The 23,355-nt window shown below is 35.8% G+C and overlaps 1 protein-coding gene across 1 annotated transcript in view; it reads right to left on the bottom strand.

The window, feature by feature from the left end:
• CDH8 (cadherin 8) overlaps nucleotides 1-23,355 on the bottom strand; it is a 390,981-nt gene that overhangs the window by 48,416 nt on the left and 319,210 nt on the right. The window contains exon 10 of the mRNA XM_043898638.1: nucleotides 12,490-12,607. Within this exon, the coding sequence (XP_043754573.1) occupies nucleotides 12,490-12,607 (118 nt within the window). The remainder of the gene's footprint in view (nucleotides 1-12,489; nucleotides 12,608-23,355) is intronic.

A 23,355-nucleotide genomic window follows, 5' to 3' on the forward strand; every position in this document is an offset into this window, starting at 1 on the left:
TTTGAAATAAGAGTGTGTATTATAGCTGAGGCCATATTGTATTATATTTAATTGTCAGCTTTTTAGTGGAACATTATTTTTCTTAGTTGGATATAAATTAATGATTCATCTCCTTAACAATATCTTATATTTGGTGATATCAAAGTTCAAAGGCATTGGATGAGAGTTTAGGCTTTCAGTCAGAAAAAAGCTAAGATACCGGGTTGACCTGATGTGGTTTCAGGTCACTACAATTGACTCATTTCCATTAAAAATGATTCACTAGACTATTTTGAAGAGGGTTCCCTGGTAGCTCAGTTGGTAAAGAATTCCCCTGCAATGCAGGAGACCTCAGTTCGATTCCTGGGTCGGGAAGATCCACTGGAGAAGGAATAGACTACTCACAACAGTATTCTTGGACTTCCCCTATGGCTCAGCTGGTAAAGAATCTGCCTGCGATGTGGGAAACCTGGGTTCAATCCCTAGGTTGGGAAGATCCCCTGGTGAAGGGAAACCTGGGTTTGATCCCTGGGTTGGGAAGGTCCCCTGGTGAAGGGAAAGGCTACCCATGCCAGTATTCTGGCCTGGAGAATTCCATGGACTATACAGTCAATGGGGTTGCAAAGAGTCTGATAGGACTGAGTGACTTTCGCTTTCACTCACTCAGACTATATTGAGGTATAGGTTCAATGCCATAGTTTTTTAGTCCCTACTTTGTTATGTACAAACGTAATAATCCTAAGAATGGCCAAGGGAAAACGATACTGATCCAGATCAGGAGTCAAGTATTTATGTGTCTCTAACTGTAGATCATGTAAATGTCTCATCATATTACCAAAAATTATATAAAAACTATTTATGTGGAATTGAAGTACTATGAAAGTCCCATTTCTAAAAAATAGTAAATATTTCTAAATGCCTTTTCTTTCCATTTAATGTATTTTAGACTCTTTGTATTTTTAAAAAAATGCTTAATGATTTATCTGTTCTTTTTGTCTTAATGCGTTGTGTATATATATTTGAGTGATAATGTGTGATCATTAAAAGAGGATTATGTAGCAAGACCTTTTCAACTTTTTAATTAGACAGGCCTTCCAGATTTTGGCAATATGTTGAGCATCAGTTTTTGTGGCTTTCGTTTTTCTCTATCTTCTATATAATTGTCTATATCTATATAGAAAGGTATCTTTCTATATCTTCATTAAAAGTAGAGTGGAAAGTTGTGCAAGACAACCAGGGCTATTAGCCCAATACAAGAGTCATTGTTCTCTTTGTCAGCATAGGAAACAAATGATTTACCATGTTTCTTAATAACTCAGTATCATAATGAATATCAAAGACCATTGAGAGGATCAAACAATCTAGATTCACACTTGGCATGTAGCAGATGCTCACTAAGCAATAGGCATAATAAATTTTCTGTGTGTTTTAGGCCTGCAATATCTACAGTATATCATTTGTTTTAGTCTTTTTTTGTTGATGTTGCCAGGTTTTCTCCAACTAATACTGTGATGACATTCTTTGATGCTTCTCTATTAGTTTCTAACTTTCTATATTTTGAAAAAAGAAAACACAAATGTTTGGAAACTATAAATGAAATAGCTACCGTTTTACTGAGCAAATATGCTAGAGTGTAGTGTAAGGCATCGAAAGGCAGCAGGCGCTACTATGAGAATGCAGTTTTAGCAGCGTTGTAGCTGCCTCCTCTGCCTGGCAAGTCAGTGAACATATCTGAGCCTCAATTTGCTCATCTGAAAAATGGCCCTAATACTCATCCTGTGTATGTATGTATGTGTGTGTGTGTATATATATATATATATATATATATAGTAATAGGTAGATATATATTATATATATTATCTGAAATAATAGGTACTCAATACATTTTAGCATTTTTTTTTTTTTTTTTGCAATTTGATATATAACCCATTCAAAGTAAGAAAGTACAGATTTGTCTTAATGGTGGGACTTTTAAATAATATCCTAAACAGAGATGTAAGCATGCTTCTAATCTTACAATCCTTTTTAATATTTCTCAATGAAAGTTACTTTGTAAGCAATTCTGTGTTCATGGTATTTAATGTTAGATTATTCCCTGAAAGACAAGTTGTTACAAAATTAAACATCCATTTTAGAATAAGTATTTTTAGAAAGGCAGAAAAGTTCTAGCAGAATTAATACAGGGGTATAGGTTTTGTGTTTTTTTTTCTTGTCTACCCAGTCCAAATGTGAAATTTATATAATTACCTGCATACATTTTAGTTTTCTTTCTTTGGGGAAAAAAAATAATGAATTCTAGATAGTTGTCTTTTAACTATTCTAAAACTTTCTTCTTTGAACTTTAGCTTTCCAACATTCATGACAAAGTTTTATGTCAACTCACAATACATTTCAGAATATGGCCAAAGTTTTTTTTTTATTTTTAAGATTTGAAACTGTACACTGAGAAAATTCTTCTAAATCTATTAACTGTGTTCTTATCCCTGCAAAATTTGTTTAAACTCTCTCATTTTGAGAGATCTTTCTGATAAATCAAAACTGAATCCAGTGATTAAATATTTTCATAAAACTGTTAACCTTTTTTTGTCTTTAGTCTTGGACTACAGACAAGACTTAGCAATTCTGAACTATTAGAGCCATGTATCATACATTCATTGAGTTCTTTGATGTATGGGAATAATTTAATTCTTTAATATGTCCAGAGCCCTGCTCAATATTGAGAACCTATAATGCTGTAGAAGCATATCTTTTAATAATACTATTCACATTTTAATATGGAAGAGATCTGGTACAATAATTTCTAGTGTAAAGATCACTTCCATTTGCATTATTTCTTTTCAAGGTTGATAAAGAGGACAAAGTACATAGAGTATCACATAAGTTCACGCACTGCCCTTGACATTCATCTTATATTCTTTCACTTGCTCATCACAGTGGTTTTGTTTTAACATTGTCCAACACGGCCTGCTACAGAAAGTTAAAAGCCTTGTCCAAAGTCACAGCTTCATTAATTGGTGGATGGGGGACTAGTCTGATTTCAAAGGTTGTACTATTTCTCCTAATACCATGAGTTTGCACACTCAGTATGTTAGAATAGATGAGTCCTTAGCTCCCAGCATGAACCTATTCATTTTGTGCGAGAGGAAACTAAAGTCCAGGGAGAAGTATATCACAGTGTGACCTTGACGAAACTAGCAATCTCTGGCCAAATGAAAGCATGAAACTCAGAGAAGGATGACTCTGCTCAGCACACCAGCTACAGCGGCACCCTTTTTTTCAGACTGCTTTAAGATAAACAGCCTTCAAAAGGCTGAGAATAATATACTCAAGCAATAGAGGTAAGAAATTTTAGTAGGCCATCTACCAGGATGAAAGCAAAGTTAATGAGTAACCCAAAAAGATCCAAGGACAACAATTACTGTCTTCCTCTACAAAGTGCATGAGCACATTCATTCTGGAGGCAGCTTAGGAATAGAACAGGCAACAAATAGAAAATGAACCCAACATGATGTCCAAAAACCAGAACAATCCTATCCTTTAGTTGCCAGGGGCCCTCAGGAACATTAGACAGCACTGAGAGTTAGCTGAAGATTGTTAGCTGACAGATACCTAAACTAACTATGCATAGCAGCTGGAAAAGGCATGAACTATTTATCAGGAGATGTGGATCAAAACTAAAATGGATTCTAATAAACTTGCAAAAATAGAATCGTCAGCCCTGGCTCACAGGCCTGCAGCACAAATTGCAGTGATGTCTGTGGATCGCTGTGAATTTGGAAAGAGCTCACCAACATGATTTGACTCTGCAAGCAGAAAAAAGATTTAAAAAAAATATATAGTTCAACATCATGTGTCTAAGCTCAGGAATCATGAGGACGCCAATCTGAAACTCACGGGGAGAATTATCTGCTGGTGACTGCAGATATGCATCACCACCCCTATCAGCTAAACAATTTGTTAAGATGAGAGAGAGGGAACCTAGGAAAACCACTATGTTGGGCTTCCCTTGTGGCTCAGCTGGTAAGGAATCCACTTGCAATGCGGGAGACCTGGGTTCGATCCCTAGGTTGGGAAGATCCCCTGAAGAAGGGAAAGGCTACCCACTCCCATACTCTGGCCTGGAGAATTTCATGGACTGTATAGTCCATGGGGTCACAAAGAGTCAGACACAACTGAGCGACTTTCACTTTCAATCCTTTATGTAGAAACTGTTTCACGAGTTGAGGAAGATTTAAGTAGGAACATTGTTTATGACAGTATAGAAGTTAGAATGTGTGATCATTCCTCCTCAAATCACAGCATTTTTGCAGGCTTAGCCTGTGAATTTCTCCCCTCGATGACAAAAAGCCATATTAAATTATAGCCTTTCTCTCTGAGAATTCAGATTAGTAGAAGACTGGGTCCTAAGGAGAACAAAAATACTCTGTATAGGAGGACAAATACAGTGTCTATGTTATTCACTGTTTTGTTTTCAATTCCCAGGGTAGTGCCTTGCAGGTGGTAAGCACTAAATAAATAGGTATTGAATGAATATCTGAGTGAATGAAGATATATTGTCTCATCAATAACCTCAGAGGACAGTGAAGGAGCTACTCCTTGACTCAAGATAGATACACGTGTCTACCTCAGCAGTCATCACAGTCCTGCAGAGAAAAGCAAAGAAAACTTTCCAGAAATGTTAAGTACTCCCTTCCTCTGCTCACAGCTGACAGGAACCCGGGTTGTTATGAATGACTTGGAATTAGACAGATAGAAAAAAGAGGGAGCAGAGAGTATATATTCCAGACCGAAGGAATGGACAGTAGGTACAAAAAGCATAATTGGTTTTGCGTGTTCAACCTAAAGGATGTATAAGATGGGAACAAGGTAGAAGGGAGTGATGGAAAATAAAGTTGGAGAGAGAGACATCTCTCATATTATCTTTATTTAAAGTTAATTTTTATTGGAGTATAGTTGCTTTACATTATTGTATTAGTTTCCGCTGTACAGGTGGAGAAGGCAATGGCAACCCACTCCAGTGTTCTTGCCTGGAGAATCCCAGGGACGGGGGAGCCTGGTGGGCTGCCGTCTATGGGGTCGCACAGAGTCAGACACGACTGAAGCGACTTAGCAGCAGCAGCAGCAGCAGCTATGTACAGTAAAGTGAATCAGCTACATGTATACACATATTGCTTCTTCTTTTGGATTTCCTCCCCATTTAGGTCACCACAGTGCATTGAGTAGACTTCCCTGTGCTATACAGTAGGTTGTCTACTATTGATTTTTTAAGAAATACATTTGAAGTCTCTGTATCTAGCATCTAATATCTTCATAACCTGGCTATTTACTAAGGTGCTATTTGCTCAAAAATTTTATCATTCTATCAACCCTTAAACATTCCATTTGCCAATATAGAGAGCCATATGTGCAACTGGACTGAGTCCAGTGGAAACCTACAGTTTTTAGGTACATTTTATTTTTAGCTATTGATCGTCTTATGGTAATCAGGGTTACATTCAAAGAACAACTTGAGTTACCCAAATACTCTTCTTTCCCAGTTCTGCTTTCTCCCTGCTTTACTCATTGCCAACGTTTACTGATATGCTCAATCACTGGCCTCTCAGGTAAGGGACAGTTGAACAGTATATAAGTACTTATCACCCAAAACTATTTTGGTTTCCTTTTTGATATTTTTGTTTGTTGCATTGGGTGAATGAGACAGATTTGGGGGCTCACAAATTTGTAGAAGAAGAGAAAGAAGGGAAGGAAACTAGTATTTCTTGAGTCCCTTCTAGTCACCAGACACTGAACTTAGCACATTTTTATTTTTTTAACTTAATATTTTCTTATAAAAAACAACATAGGGATAGTTATTACTTTCCTCTTATAGAAAACGGCTTGAGGTTATTCAGCGATTTGTGCAAGTTCTCACAGTTCATATTTAGAAGAGCTAGGTTTCCCAAAACTAAATATTCTTAACCAGAAAGCCTGTGTTGTTCTATATTCCACAGGGGCTCTCTTTTATCATTCATTCTAATTCATCCCAAGTCAGCTTTTTTAAATGTTTATCTATGCGAGTGTCCCCTTTACTGTTCCCAAATTATTTCTCTGCCTTCTCTACACACTTTAATAAACTGAAGGATCCAAAGAACAGGGTGGGTGTTATTCAGGTCACATCCCTAGATGGCATGTCACGTATGCCTAATGTTGTGTCTATAAAGTGCTCAAATTAATTCAAAATGCGAACTTCTGTGTTGAAAGGAGACGAAGTGATTGTCAACTACATTTAATACTTTTTTTAGAAAGGGAGAATTTGCATAGACTGACAGCTCATTTTGTTTCCACATTCAATTTTAATATCTGGTTGTGCTTACCAAAGGACAGTCATGTTTATTTGGCACCCGCAAAATCCCAAGGCTTATTTTCATGCTTGTAAATAGATGACAGATCAGTAAATAACATTATTCTTTAATGACACAAACAACAAAGTAGTCTAAACAAGATTTGGTTAAAAAAAAGTGTTCTCTGAGTAACTCTTTATACTTCCCCTAATGTACGGTTGCCTCCAACAATAAGTGTTCTATTTTTTTTTTTCTTTTGAAGCAAAAGTCTCAGAAAGCAAAATTCTAAAACAAAAATGAAACAAATTTCTATGCTGTAAGGTATTTTTAAGATAACTTCAAGGTAACTAACCATATGCCAATTTATCTCTTGTTTTTTCTCTTTTAAAAATCTTCAGAATTAGAATTCTCTATAAGAACCAGAAATGATTGCTAGCAGGTTGATAGCAAAGCTCTGAATCAATTCATAACTCTGAATAGCATATGGACAACTACACATATCAGTGTATGCAGTGTATCTAAATTATATCCATAGGAATCAGCAATCTCAGAACTATATTGTTTTCCATAACATACACTGGCAAATATATGTATGACCAGAGCAATAATTTTAGGCTTATCAATTTTTGCAAAAGAAATTCTTTACTTCTGAGGGTACTCCTGTATTATGACTTAAAAAAAGAAAAACAAACATACAAAAAAAAATTTGGAAATGATACAAAATAACAAGAGCTTTATAAAAACTACTTAAGCAAAAAGAAAATCTAGTTTTCTGAACCAAACTCTACAGCCACACTCAACTTGGAAGTGCAGATCTGTTATCTGTTTTTCTTAACTTGCACATCATCTTTAATTACAGTTTAGACGACAAAATGAAACATAAATGGCTTTTTATCAACGAAACATTGCTAGAAGCATAAACAATAAATTATGAATTACTGAAGCAGAAGCCTTTTTGGATCATGTATGCATAATGCTATTCTGCATATTCGGAATCCCAGTTGCCCCTTCTGTTTCATGCAAATTGAGCATTACCTTTTATGATTTAACACTGAAGAAAAATGCCTTGCTTCACATGGGTAAAAGCTAACACCATATATGAAAAAGCCCTCTTATCAATGTTTGATGCTGTGGAAGTCTACTGTGTGAGCAGAGGGGACAGGATCACCATATTGGAAGCATGCACGGATAGGTATTCATTATCACACTCACACAAGCACACAGTGTTCACTTGTTGCTTAGGTATGGTTGCCAGAGTAACCCAATAATAATGAGTCCACTGTCGCTGAGGGATGGAGGCTTTTGTAAAGAACACTTGAGGAAAGAGATGCTATTTAGGAAAGTCCTCTGTTAGTTTCAAAGCAGCTTGGTGTAATGGAAGAATTTAATGAGACTCAAGGTGGCCAGAAAGAGGACAATCGGCTTACCAGGGTGGTCCCCTTTGCTGTGTGGATCATCAGGAAGGCCTTTCAGGTCTAATTTAGCCCAGATGTGGTAGAGTGGCTTAAAAGGGAGGAAAGAGGAACTCTGCCTGGAAACCTACCTCCTGAACACAGGAGAGGTGTTCCTGAGGATTCAGTTGGAGAGAGGGTGGAGAGCAGAGGACCAGCTTGGGCTGGCTTAGAAGGAGGGAAACCCACTTCCAAGCAGTAAATTTTAGTTTTGGGACAAGAGGCTTCTGAATTAAGTTGGTATTATTCAAAAGAGCAAAGGAAGACTGTGGTTAATTTTCCAGCTTATACAAAATGATTCCCGTAGAGTCTGTTTTGGGAGGTAGTAGATGAATTTAAAACAACTTGATATGCTAGAATGGAATGTCATCTTAACAAGTTGGAAACTGGAATTAGCCTTTGTGTGGAGAAAGCTGAGTTTCATGTTGGCAAAGGAGAAAGAAAGAAAGAAAAAAAAAAAGCCTGCAAATTTAAAACCAGATCCAGGAATCCCAGCGATTTTGTGGCTGGTAAATATCTTCATTCTTTCCCTACCTTCCCATCTTCCTATTTTTTTCCCTTTTATGTTTCTTTGATGATACCCTTTAGACGGCAATGCATTGCAAAGCATATTAGTGAGGATCATGGTTTTCACAGCTACCAAACGAGGCCAATTTTAGAACTACTGTGCAACATTCAAAAATCAACAGAATTAAAGCTGCAAAGAGACCTGTTTGAGAACGGTAAACCAGAAGAGATGGAACATAGTGCGGGCGTTTAGGAATTAATGGATTCATGTAAATAGGATCTTGTCCCACTTCATGATGAATATTTTTCTATGTGCCAGACATTGGGATAATAGCTCTGTAAGCCATCAGTTACTCATATCCATCAAAGCACACCTAAGGGGTAGATAGGTGGTATTATCCTTGGTATCACAGATGAGAAAATTGAGGCTTAAAATAACTTGTCTGCAGTCAGTGTTCTCACAAGGGAGGTTTCTAGAGGATCAAAAGATGTGAAACACATAGTGAAGTTGGCCATTGAGCTGAGATGGAAACCCTGCCAAACAAAACATGAATTATACTCTAAACAGGTAATTATGGGATGTATATTGAGATAGCTGAAGGTACACTTATTTCAAAGCTCCAGTCAGCATCTCCATTATCCAAATTAATTATCAAAATCATGCCTTTTAGAGTGAGGTTCTTGCTAATAGAATTTTGGTTAATGAAGAGTCATCAAGAAGAGACAAAAACAGTGTCATCAGATACTCTGGTTTCCCCACTGTTTTTCCTAACCAGTAGTCTAATCAAGCTATAATTGAGGCCAAGTCTATGTCTTTCTTTCCCACAGACTCTCTTTAGGGCAGAGTTTTTTGTTCTTCTCATTACGCTACACATGTGATTCAAATATTTTAGTAAAGATTCCCACTTTTCCAGCTAGCTTTCTGGCAGTTTCCATCAAATCTTCTAACCACAGTGTGCAGGCTAGAGAAAATCATGTTTCTGTCAGCCTCAGACTCTCTGCATTCAAGATGTTTTTGTATCTGGGGGAAGTTCATTTATCTTCCCTGACTTGTTACAGTTAATTGTTGAGTATCTTCCATTTTCACAATTAGGATGGAAGTTGGTACTAAAGTGCAGTCAGTCACACTCCCTTTGTTTATAAATTCATCCAACTGGAAGATGAAGAAAACGACATCTGGGGCTGTATAACTGAGAAGATGTAAGTTGTTGTGGTTGTTTAGTGTGTATATGTGATGAGTGACTCATCACATTTTTGACCTTTGTTTTCACCTTTATCTGTGTTGAAGTTTGCTTTCCTATTCTGGCAGGAATATAATTCTCATATATTTAGAAAGAGAATTATTTGTGAAATCACTCAACTGCATAGGAGACAAGAGACAGTTAATTTCTATCTCATTTTGGTTTTGATTATGAATTAGTCAGCTGAAAATTGCAGAAGGACCAAGCTATATGAGAGGAGAGAAAGATCACAGTAAATTCAAACTGAAAGACATGCTGCAAGTTTCTTAGAAAATGCCAAATACTGAAACCATCTCCCTTAAAGATCCAGTTAATAAGAGGAGCCATCCACCCATCAATTATGGATTTGACTATGTTGCCTCTCTCAAAATATTAACCCTCATCTGGTGGGCTGGGACTTGTAAATCATGATGTTCTCAGTGGAGAAACATCAGCTATTAACCATTTTTAAAGTCAATTTGAAGAAGAAAAAAACCATTCTGAATATGAGTTTATCATTTTACTTTCTCATGTTTCAAACATAAAACATACCATAGTTTTAAAGTAAATGATGTCTAATATTTGAATTTTTTTTTTTTTTTGGTTGTTTTGTGTTCCCTTATCATCTTAAGGAATGGGTAACAGGCTCACAAGACATCATCTTATCTACCTTCTTATCAATGTATCTCCAGCATTTTAAATCTGACAACTTCTTTCCATTACTTTAATGGTTTCTACACATTAAGAGTAGACAAATTGTGGTTTATTTCCTATTTTCTTAGAAACTATCCAAAAAAGTAAAACAAAACTCAATGAATTTCTGATCTAGGAAAAGAGAGATAGTGTATAAACTTGACATATCTGTTCTAAAGACCTGTGGGTTCATGATTTATTCTATGGAGATGTTGAATATTTGGATCCTAAATCCAAAGTCACAGAGAACATATGTCCTACTTTCCACAAGACAGCCCTGGTTTATGGTTTTTCTAGGCATAAATATAAATAGCAACCCCTTTCACTTTAAAAAAAAAATCCCAATTGGAACAATAAATTATATGGTCACTCTTTACAAAATAAATCAACACATCATTTTATATAAACAATCACGGCACAGAGAGTGTTCTTTCTCTTCTGAGCACTTTTGTAATACCTAGGACTCTTTTTTTTGCTTGCAATTATTTCACACATTGTAAGGTAAGTCAAAACTTAAGTCGTATTTTCTAGTTTCAAGAGAAAACATAACCCACATATCTTTAATATTTTACTGCATGTTTTACTGAAATGTGTGATGGGGCACAAAGAGCTTTCCTAGATGTACAAGCTTCTACTTTGTACTAATTCTAAAAGTTTGAGAAAACACTTGAAATGCATTCACCTTAGGACTAAAATCTCATCTTTTAAAGGGTTTAGGGCATAGTAAATATAGTACAAAACCACACTTTCACAGGCATGCAGTAACAGCCTTTCATTCATCCAACACATGTTTATGCAGTATCTCTGAGCCATACCTATAATGGGCATATCTTGAATTGCAGAATGCATAGAAAGCACCAAGGAGCTCAGAACCTGGGATGGGGAAACATTTCTTCACAGAGAAATTTTAAATGTAGGACATTTGATATGCAAAAATAATGACTGATACCTGTTAGTTCACAATCAAAGTAAGAATTGCCCACACTTTTGCATAGACTTTCAGCTCAGTTTGGAATTTCCAAGGGGGCTCTCATCTTAGGCATAGTCATGTGACTTCCACAAAAAAGAAATGTTGGCAGAGTTACCCAAGGAACAAAAACAATGTACTTGGATTAGAGCTTCTAATTAAGGGAGGCTAACACATTTAACTCCATCACTGAGGAGAGAGACCAAGATTTCATCTCCTTAATGTTTGCAACAGTGTAAGCCAGCTGAATGAGTACTATCTATATAACAGCTTTCTCATTTCCTTTTCTGTAATGCATTCATGATGCCCAAAGAAACAAGTAGCATTTTGTTAAAACGTAAGGCCAGAATATACTTTAACAAAGGCCATATATGTTATTTCACTTCATAAGTGAAGTTTTATCAAAATTCACTACCTCCTTGAAACAGAACAAAGCAAGTAATCCAAATGTCATGAACCAGATTTTACTCTTCCAATTGAGTATAGTTTTTTTTTATATAGGCCATTCATAAATCTAAACAAATGCCTATAATAAAGCCAGAAGACAGACCCTGACAACACATTTATTTTGCTAATCATTCTGTGAAACATCTGAAATGAAGACTTAAATACATCTGAGCCAAAATAAATAGCTAAAAATCCTTGTTAAATATACTGCAGCTTAGAAAAGAAAAATGTATAGATGAGATAGACTTTTAAAAAATGATCTATGACCTTCCTGAGTAATAGACAATAGTTAAGGGAAACGGTTAATCTGAGCTTGGTTCTTAACAAATAATGAAATGGATTTAATGTTCTCTGTGAGTAAAAGACTTAACAATAAAATCAGTTCATATTAGCACCAAAATAACACTGATAAGGAGTGTCCTTCAAGAAGGATTTTCAGATCTAATTGCTGTTGTCAAAGTTGGTACAGGCTTAAAACAAATACCTCTAATGTGTACCCACAAAGCAGGCAAAATTAGAATAGGCTTTCCCTAAAGACTTGGTAAACATTCAATTAAAACTTAACAACTGCAAAGTATAAGCCAGCTCCTCCTCTATCAGATATCTCAGTATCTTAAAATTACTGGAACTTTCACAGGGTTTAAATCTTTATTGTTCATTTCCTATAAGTAAGGTGATTGAGGTACTGCCTGGGATAAAATTAACTTGTACATTCACAATTTCCACATGTATTGTTTGAAAAAGAGGAAGAGATGCAATTACCATGACTTTAGGCTGATAAGCTAAATTTTAACTGCTCATAGGTGAAGAAAAAATACTGTGCTGATATTGTCAGTGAAATTATGAAATCGCATCCTATTTTCTGATGTATATCCTATCCTGTTTCCCAATGCTAATATATTTACCTTCATTTTTCTTGATGGTAAAATTCGGATTGTTGACCATTTCTGGAAGAAGACTGTATAAGAAATAATGTCCATTTTTGGGATCATCTTTGTCCATGGCACTCACCGTTTGAATGACCTGTAACATAAAACTTGACGTCAGCATTTCTGATGACATCAGAGGGCTCGCACTGCCTTTAAAAGCTGAGTGACATTCCTCTCATGGAGTGATACTTTGGTCCAAGGAATCTTTTCCATTTTCTAAATTGTTATGGATGGTTTGTGCCACGGATAAGGAGAAACATTCATCACTTTGAAACCTAACTCTGATAAGTTCATGAAAATTAAGGTCATTACCTTTGTGTCCATTTATTATCTGTGGCTTGAAATAGCAAATTTCAGGGTATTTGAAAACATTTTCATTGGGCATTTAGAGGTTTCTTTCCACTTCGAGTATGGGCAGGCTTCTAGAATGAAATTTGGAATTGTACAGTGATTGTAGTGTGGCTTCTGGGAGGATATTGGAGGTAAAGGACTTACATCTTGAATCCTCACAGCTCCTCTTTCATTTCACTGATTAGGCTCTAAGTGCCAAAAAGCATGTTCCTGGACACAAACATCACTGCCACACACCTTTCTGAAGAGTTGTGTCTTCTGTTCCTTCCCAATAATGAATACTGTTTTTAAAGCTAGTGGATAACACATGCAAACAATGCTTTGGAGTCTATCCTAGATGAATGAATTACAGGGCTTAGAAGAATTACCACCGTGCAGAGCACTGTTTGGACAGATACACATACTCAGAATCAGTGCCAGTTGAATGTGCTTATTTCATTTGCAGAGCTGCATTCACTTAGTGCTAAGTTGTTCCCTGGGATGTCAAGAGAATTCACTTAATAATTCATATTTATAAATTTGTGATATTAATCACTTCAGTATGAAACACTGGGCAACAGCTAATGGAGTAAAAATGATAGCTTATGCTACTACGGTAAATAGCTACAACATAATTTCTGCCAAAAACATATGCCTACAAACATGACTGTCAAGGAGATATCAGATTTACCATCAAAAATTAACACAGAAATACTTTCAGGTTTGTGAAATTTAGAGAATACAATTTGATGCCTAACATGTCTGTTTGAACAATTATGTTCTATTCAACTTTGATGGTATCATTAAAGAGAAAAAAAGTAGATCACTTTTGTTTTGCAAAAGATATCATTGCCTTGGACTTTATTGCCTACATAAGATGAGAACCACAATTTAAGAACATTTTCAATAGCTGTGGAGTTTTGCATTGTTATCATCCACATGCTATATGGTAAGCAGTATATCAAGTTTATTTCAGGCAGAAATGAAATAACTTCTCTCACTTTCTATTTCTCCATTTTTAAAAATGGAACATATTCCTACTCGGTAGGTGTTTTACTCTTGTTAAGTACCTTGTGAAATGTCTTATAATTTTACTTAGCTTGAGTAACAGAAAATAGCACAAAATATAAATCATGGATAAAACAATGAGATAGCCATTAAGGTGATGGACTTTGAAATAAAGCTGCCTTGATAGAAGTCATAATCTCATCCTTTACTAATTGCATGACATGGAGGGACTTAACTCTTTTTGAAACTCAGTCTTCTTGTATTCCTAAATTTTAAATGAAAAAAATACTTTTTTTTCGTAGGATCCTGTTCTTTAGGTAAATTCACATCAATTTCTTAATATGTTGTCTGGTTCCTAGTAAATGTTCAATGAGTATTAGTCATCATCATTATTATTGACTAATTTTTGTTAAGGTCAATACCATTTTTTCATGACATAGCACCTTGATAAGTGTAACAACTTTGATATTACATGAACAGGGCCTCACTTCTATCAAATTAGGTGGGAAAGCAATTTTATTTACTATATCTAAACAACTGGCATATTTGCCTTGACATTTAAGGGCAGAAAGATTCCCTGGGGTTCCAGTTTTATAAAGAAGGGGAGAAACTCTGAAACCCAGAAGACTCTTTTATTATAGACAACCTACACATACAAATATTGAACAGAATAATTTTACAGGAGCCTTCTTGTAGGCAGTTATGAAGAACGGGGGGTGGGGGGGGATTATTTGTGAGTACATGTAGCATCATCTTCTTCCTTTACCCAGTTTTGTTTCAAAAGACTTCTATTCCCAAGTGCACCTATTGAAGTAGTAATTCCTAAGTGTATGAGCACATGTGAAGAAGATCAGGAACTTTCCCTGGTGGTCCAGTGGTTAAGATTCCATGCTTCCAACCCAAGGGGCACGGGTTTGATCCTTGGTTGGGGAATAAGATCCCACATGCTGTGTGGCTTGGCCAAGAAAATATTTAGAAATGAATAATAATAATAAAAATAAGAATAAATGAAGAGAGGATTTCTTGATATTCCGGGGTGGAAATCATTCAAATTTAAATGCATTCTTGATGTGTAATTAATGGATAGATCTCCTACAAGCAATACCATTCTTAATATTTCTAAGTCATCTTTATGAAAAAGACTCATACATGCTGGTAAGTGAATATACATGTTAAGCTCTCACAACCAAAGCAAAAGAGGCAATAGTTTAGCTTACCTGAAGTAAATGAGTGTAATTACCTGTCATACCACGTCTCAGAAGTTTGGTCTAAATATTACACCTGCAATGAATATTTTCCCACCGTTTATTTAAGCCAGGAACTCTGTAAGACATGCGACTTCTTGAGCTTGTTGAACCAAAAACTCTTGGAATAGGGCCTAGAAATCTGTGTTTTAAGCATTCTTCTTGGTGATTCTGATGCATGCTTAAGACTGGGATTACTCTTTTGAGTCAAGGGAAATGATTGGTGTCTACATGTCCCCTACTATTATTCATTAGGAGAGTCTGTACTGTCAAGCGCACATCAAAAGCAGGACATGATGTGTTGGGGAAAAATGTGGTGAAATGGTGAATCTTTAAATTATCTTCCAAATATCTTACGAACTGGCTATGGTTAGGACTTCGGTTTAAACCATTTTTGACACTTCATTTATTTTTAATGCAGATGGCCTGGCTGGTCATTTTCTCTTAAAGGAGATGCCTGGTAGATCATTTGGAGGACTTTATGCTATTAAAATGCATAAAGTTACCCACGTTTAAAAGGCTGAAATCTTCATTGATGTAATAACATCTGAACACATTCGGTTTTAAACAACAGAAGAAGAAGAAGCAAGGAAGTACACCTCCACACAAGCAGATTTTATAGGCATACTGAGCTGATGGCAAAGGAAAAGTGCACACATTTCCCACTGTGAGCTTCTTAGACATCAGTTGATTTTTTAAGTAGTTGGAGAACTATTTCATGAAAATGATATAAAAATTTTGGAGGAGTTATTAATTTGTTCATAAGTGATGAGTTGGTGTTTTTTTTCCCCCCTCACTGCTGTTATCGATACTACTATTGATATGGAGTATACCAGCTGTGTATGTCATACATACATAGCATTTTGTTTAGGGGACATAAGTATACCTATGGCTAATTCATGTTGATGTCTGACAGAAAACAACACAATTTTGTAATGCAATTATCCTTTGATTAAAAAATACATTTTAAAAAAGTATCTAGTTTAACTACTTTCTAGCAATAAAATTAGGATGCAGTTGAAAAATCAAATGTTTGATAATGTATTGTGGATTAATTTCAAAGGAATCTAAAAGCTAATATACATCTCATCAGAAAAACAAAGCTTATCTGAGGTCAGGCATAAGGAAATGAATTTGCAGGTTATCTTTGGATTTCCACAGGAGCAGACTCTGACTTGAAATCAAATGACTTTTCTAAGGCATAAAACTGAAAAAAGAAAGTTTTTTGAGAACTGTGGGCCATATCATAAATCTGACTCTTAAGAAAAATGATTCATTGGTAATCAATAACATTAAATCTCAGATTATAGTAAAGCAAACCTCAGATTGCTCTTATTAAAACATTTTCTTAAGCTTTAGTTTAGACTTTTATACTGACACAAAAATATTTTGAGTAGTACAGTTTTGCTGTCATTATTAACTTTTCAAAAGGCAAGCAGCCAGCAAACAAACACATTTCTGGTGATCTGATTGGTTAACAATCTTAAAATCCTCGTGGAATCTATTAGAATATCCCCTCTGAGTTTCTGTAGGTATTATTCATTGATTTGTTCTTAAGTGATGAGTGGGTTTTTTTTTTTTCCCTCTCACTGCTGTTCCAAAAGCATCTGACATATGGTAGCTATATAATAAGTATTATATGAATGAATAAGTGAGTGGATGAATACATATATCATGTCAGGCATGCTTTAGCATCATCACTAGTTCTTACGTAACCTTGAGAGGTAGACATGAAGAACTCTAGTGCATCAAAGACATTATGACATCTGATTCCAAGTAATTTGGATAACAAACTCCTACATCCTCCTGCCCCTGTGTCAGGCTGCCTAAAAATCTTCTTGGCGTTCATACCTTCTGCACATGTACTTCAGTTAAACTGGGGCTCAGACCTCCAATATATTGGATAGCATAAGGATGAACTTATCCACCTTTGCTACCTATGTTATTTATTTTATGAGTATTAAAGATCCCCTTTTGATTTTAAAGGTGGTAGAAAGCGAGTGAGTGAGGAGACATCCAAGGCAGTACAGGAAGGACAGAATAGTTTTTGGTTTTCCATTCATTCTTTGGCCTATTATTGATGGTTTTTATCAGTGTTAACATTCCTGAAATACTAACTTCTAATTTCTTAGATCGGGCTTCTTTATGGCTGTGGAAAAGAACCCACCTGCCAAGCAGGATACATGGGTTTGACCCCTGGGTTGAGAAGATCTCCTGGAGTAGGAATGGCAACCCACTCCAGTATTCTTGCCTGGGAATCCCAGGGACAGAGGGGCCTAGCAGACTACAGTCCGTGGGGTCACAAAAAAGTCCGACATGACTTCACAGCTACACAACAACAAATTTCTTAGATCAGTAGTTTTCAAATTGAGGGAGGAAAAAATGAAACATGAAAGCAAAATTGTAAGAAATTATTTATATATGCACTTATATGAAGGGAGTGTCTGTAGCTTTTACCAGATTATCACTGGTATCTCTAACCTAAGAGAACAACAAAATAGGCTAAGAACCATGCCCTGAAACAGTGATCTTTAAAAATATAAATTATGTCCACAAGAGAAATCACTTTATGCCAATGATGATGAATTGAAAAAGGAGGAAATACAGGAATTTGAGAAATTATGTTAAAACCCACAGGATGACCCAATTGTCCTCAGTTATTTTCAAAACTTTATAGCATAGTTCTAAACAAGTACTGTTCATATCCATTTATTGGATAGTTCCTGGATACTTATTTTAAAAATCATTTTCAAGGCAATCCAATTTCTACCAAGATTTTTCTTTTACTCCCCAAAGTGTTTTCTATGTCTTATTTCTTTGCATGAATATACCCTTGTCTTTAAAAAGCACTAGGTGGCTCTTTAGAGTATGTCTCTTAGAGGTCTGAACTACAGAAAATACAGCAAGAAAATGCAGATTAGATTGTGTATGTTTCTTTTAAACACTTAGTAAAGTCCTCAGACCTCTGGGTAGACTTTTGGGACCTGTGCCTTCACTAACCCGCCATAGAACTTCCAACATTTTTGTTTCATTCTTTTTCACTCCCCTTTTCTTTACTGAAACTGAGTTGACATAAAATGATACAAAGCAAAGACTTTTGAAGGATGTATTTATACAAAGTTTGAATTTTCCAGTTGCTCCTGTTTCTTATTTTCTTTTGCTGGTCCCTGCACATTTCATGTGAATTTTGTATACCTCTGAAATGATTAATATTTATTTACAAAAATTTCTCCATCACTTGCTCTGTTTTGGAAACCTCATTAGTAGGGCAAAATTCACAATTTTCAACATAGTTTAGAAGTCTCAACTTGCTTTTTAGGCTTATCTCCTCTCCATCTTCCACTATATAACTTCACAGGAATATTTCCTGATGCCTCATGAATATCATAAACATTACTTCCTAGGCTGAAAATGCAAGCATAATATTGTTTATTCTTCTGAAGCAAGATTTTTCCAGCTGAGTTCCATTTACCCCTTGTTGTATAGTTTTCTATGAAGGAAATTCAAAAGATTTTATAATCAACTATGTTTGGTAAAGGCCAAGGACCATTTGGTTCTAACACACTGGGGATTCATATGCATTTATTAATGCAAAGGGATCTTATAGTTAAACAAAGTCAATACAAGATAATGTTGTTTAACTGTTTAATACAGTGGTTCCCAACCTTATTGGGGAAAACATGAACATACATACAGACACACCATATACCATAACATTTACTGACACACTTTACCTAAAAGTGTTTCTCAGGCATTCCCTTTAAGACATGCTATCCACTAAAACCCCACATGAGTCTTAAAGTCCTCTTTAATCTCCTTTTGAAGGTGTTGTGTCTACATAGCTTGGTGGTTATAGCACTAACTCCATTTGCGTCTCTGCCCTTCTGATAATACATCAGCTCCTCTCGGTATAAAGTGAAGTGAAGTGAACATTGCTGTCATGTCTGACTCTTTGCGACCCACGGACTGTATAGTCCATGGAATTCTCCAGACCAGAATACTGGAGTGGGTAGCCTTTCCCTTCTCCAGGGGATCTTCCCAACCCAGGGATTGAACCCAGGTCTCCCTCACTGCAGGCAGATTCTTTACCAGCTGACCCATAAGCGAAGCCCAAGAGTACTGGAGTGGGTAGCCTATCCCTTCTCCAGCGGATCTTCCTGGCCCAGGAATTGAACCGGGGTCTCCTGCATTGCAGGAAGATTTTTTACTAACTGAGATAAAATCTTGCCCAATTTATGTCACTAACACAAGGCCTAGGGATGACAACCTCCTAATGGTTACTGTCAATTTCACTTTCTTCAAAAAGGTGTGCTCATCACCATGGCTTCCATGAACAAATAAAAGCAAGCATATACATGTGGCCACCATGCTTCCATCTAAATTCTTATTCACTAGCTTGAAGGTTGAAAATAAAAGAGTAATCGTTCAATAACAGCCCAAGATTTGTAAACAATCCTTTATACCATTTTTTCTCCTGTGGATCATTGCTTATTTAGGTGAGGGGCCAGAATAAAGCCTGTGGATTTGGATTCATGCAAGAGGGTCAGCCAAAACATACAGAGGCTGCAAACGTGATTTCAAAAAAACATTTAGATTGTATGTGGTCCTGTAAGTTGATTCTGATGTACTTGAACAAAATAATTATATTATCCCACAAATTCATATGGGGAGAAATGATGTAGGAGCCCTTTCTTTACCCTTGACAAATATAAGACTTGTAAGTTATCAGAGGGAGAGTTACTCCAATATAGGGCAATAGATTGTCCTAACTTATATTGACTCAGTTAGGGATTATTTATAGTGTTTCACTCCAAATCAAAGCTCATAAATATATAACAATAACAGCAATAAAGCCAAAAAAATTCTAATAAAATATTTTGCTATTAAAACTATGAAACTAGTTAAAATATACAGTACTAGTTATTATAGTTATTTACTGAGCACTTGATATTAAGCTGGATATTCCTAAAATATGTTTAAATTAACAGTAGAGCCAAGGTTACAAAACTGGTAAATGGCAGATCTATGACTCAGACTTAGATTGTGCTAGTTTCAAACCTTCAAAACTTCTGTTTTTTTCACTTTGCTTTTTTTTTTTTTAGCTTTTCCCCTCTGTCAAAATTCCACTCTAAAAGTTATGCTTCTATTAGTGACTGTCTTGAAATGTTTTGTTACATGTGTTGTCTTCACATAGTTTTATGCATTCCACTGATTTACCGTCTCCTTACTCCACCCAAAGTAAAATGAAAATTGTATTTTATGCATTTTGTTGAGGCTATCAGTTTCATCTGTTCTAAAATCAATCTTCTCTCCCTCTTGTGTATGCAGATAGATCCTGAAAGATGCCTTCTGGCAGGAAAGTTAAAATTAAATCTTCTATATTTATTGTTTCATGAGTGTTATAAAATGCCATAATTTCACTTCATTGTTTAACATTTATTAGAAAAAGACCAAAAGAAACTGTATATATATATATATAATCAGAGTAGCAAACTCATTCACTGCTGCTGTTTATCAAGGGCTAATTCTACTTTTCTTATTATGTAGAATGCTTTTGAATAGTGTGTTATTGATCATGGGAGTTGACTTTTTTTTTTTGAAAAGTGTTCATTCTTGATCAGAATATTATTCTCATTACTGTTTTTCTAAAAAGTATGCCACCCTGGCAACGGAATTCCAAACTCTGCTCCTTGGGAAGCGTTGTGAAATCCTAGAAAGTACAGGGACTGGGGCACCTTCAAGAATAGACTTTGGAGCCCAAGTTTCTTACTTTTCATGGGTGTGGATGGGCTCTTACTCTTTTCTCAGCCTCAGCTTCCACATCTGTAAAATGTCTTTACACCACCAACTCCAAGCACAGTGGTGCTGAGTGCATGTTAGATGTCTGGATGTATTACTGGATGCATGGAAGCATGTAGCCTGCCCAGTCACCTCTCTCCCCCTTCACTGCCAGCACAGGCCAGGCTACCATTATCTTTTGCGATTACATCTTTCTAGATGCTCTTCCTGTTTCATTGCTCATGCCCACGTGTGTGTGTGTGTGTGTGTGGATTTTATTCAAACATAATACTCTTTTTGTCCAATTTCATTTTTTCTTATTATACTCTTATTAAACTTGCTTATTACCCTTATTATTCTCAGCCACAGATGTCTTCAATTTTTCCAACCACCAAGCTTTTTCTCCCTTCAGGATCTTTGCACAGGCTTATCCTCTTGGCAGAAGACTTCTGCTTTCACTTCTTGTATGACTACCCTCTCTCATTTTTTTTTTCAGTTTCAACTTAAATTATACCCATTTAAAAAGTAACTCTCTTGACAATGCTACATAAAATGTCTCTGCTTTTTCTATACTCTCTTCTGTCCAAGTTGTGTTAGTGTTTTCTTCAGCCTAATTTTTAAAATTTATCTTATTGATTCATTCTATCCTTTTTATTATCCCTCTTCCTCATTCAGTTCCATTGGAGGGAGCACTTTTTTTGTTCTTTTTACATTGTTTCCCCAGGAAATATTACAAAACTTAGCATCCTGTAGATGCACAGTAAATATTTTTCAATAAATAAATGAATCATTTTTCATTTATGTCTGTGAATAAAACAAGTATCTCAATGGTACTATCTGAGAAATTAATTATTAAAATATTTGTCACTGCTAAATTAGAATGATGATTCTAAAATTTTGTGAATATCCATTACATGAAGAGCATTGGCTAGATATATATCTATAAATATAGGCTATATCTTTTTCTTTAACCTGTGACAGTCCCATGACAAGCAAACTTTTGCCTCAGTATTGGTCAGAGAGAGAAAGGATTAAAAGAGATAAACCAAAGTATGTTTTTAACCCAGACATAATTAACTCGATGCTAAATAGCACATCTTGTCTTCTACAGATGATGATGAAGCGTAAATTATATTCCACTAGATTTATTTACAGTAACAGGGAAGCTCCTTTCTGAAGGGAAAAAAAAAAAGCGCTGAAAGGGTCTGTTGTTAACTAAATCTCGAATGATAAATATTCTCTGAGACTTCAGATTCCTTGACTCACATTTCACATTTTCAGTTCAGCCCCTGTGTCACTGAACCATCAGGAGCAAACTATTCTAATTCTGTATGTATGGTAAGCAAGAGGTAAGCGTCTAAAATAAAATCCTGGAAAGACCCTCTTGAGGAGATAAAATGTAGAACAGAGTTATGGAAGCCGCTTTGGCCATCACTGGCCACCGCTGTTCCGTAACTTTCATGTTTGGTTGAGGGTGGTGGTATCATCACAGTGAAGGAAGATACTGGCTTCTTCCGGTGGAGCTGTTACCTGGTCCTTCACCTTTCCCATCAGAGGTCCATTCTCCTCAGACAGAACCTGGTTTATCCCCGGCTGACTTCTTCTCAGCACTTGATAGACGTTCCCTATCTCTGGCGGTATGCGTCCTTTTTAAGGGATCTTTTCATGAAGATAGTTCCACTTCCTCTCATCTCTTCAACTTCCTTTCTGCCCAGAGAACTTGAGATATTTTCTTGCAATTCTGTCATTTCTAATTTTATTAAGTGTCTACCAGAGAGAAAACTCTATGTGGAAAAAGACTGCTGTTTGTCTGCCACTGAATCCCCAGTACCTAGCAAGTTCTGGGGCATATTAATAGTTTGTATTCAATAAGCATTTACTGACTGACCAAAACCTATTAAACTATTAGATACATACATTTTCAGTCATATATCTTCCTTTCTAATTTGGAAATCCTCAGCTCATACCCTCATTTCTGCTTTGACCATCAAATAAGAGTAGGTAGAGAGAATCTTTTTATTCATCCTGTTAAACTGAGGGCCAAGTAATTTGTAGATGACGGTATCATGGCTGTATTAAACTGGAGACTAAAAATATACATCACCTTATAACTTTTTTTTTTTTTTTACCTTATAACTTTTAACTTAAATTACCTGTAGCTATTTGGGGGAAATTGTTTTAAATAAGAGTAACTAGCTAGTTACTATGTTTTAAATAAGGTTAATTAGTAATCAGAAAATACCACATTAACATTTGACTTTGAAATGGAGGGATTATTTAAAAGGATTCTAAAAGGGATTCTCATTGATTTCTTTTTTTTATAATACGGACTGTGAACTCTTTTTCTCTGTCATGGGTGGTCATTACCCTCTTAAGGGAACCAATTCAAGAATGTGTCATCTTTTACTTCAGCATCATGAGAAGGTGGTAGAAAAAGACAGCTCTATTTTCACAGTGAGCCTATAACAATTTTAGCACAGGT

Source organism: Cervus elaphus, chromosome 4, assembly GCF_910594005.1.
Source record: "Cervus elaphus chromosome 4, mCerEla1.1, whole genome shotgun sequence".
Classification (NCBI taxonomy): domain Eukaryota; kingdom Metazoa; phylum Chordata; class Mammalia; order Artiodactyla; family Cervidae; genus Cervus; species Cervus elaphus.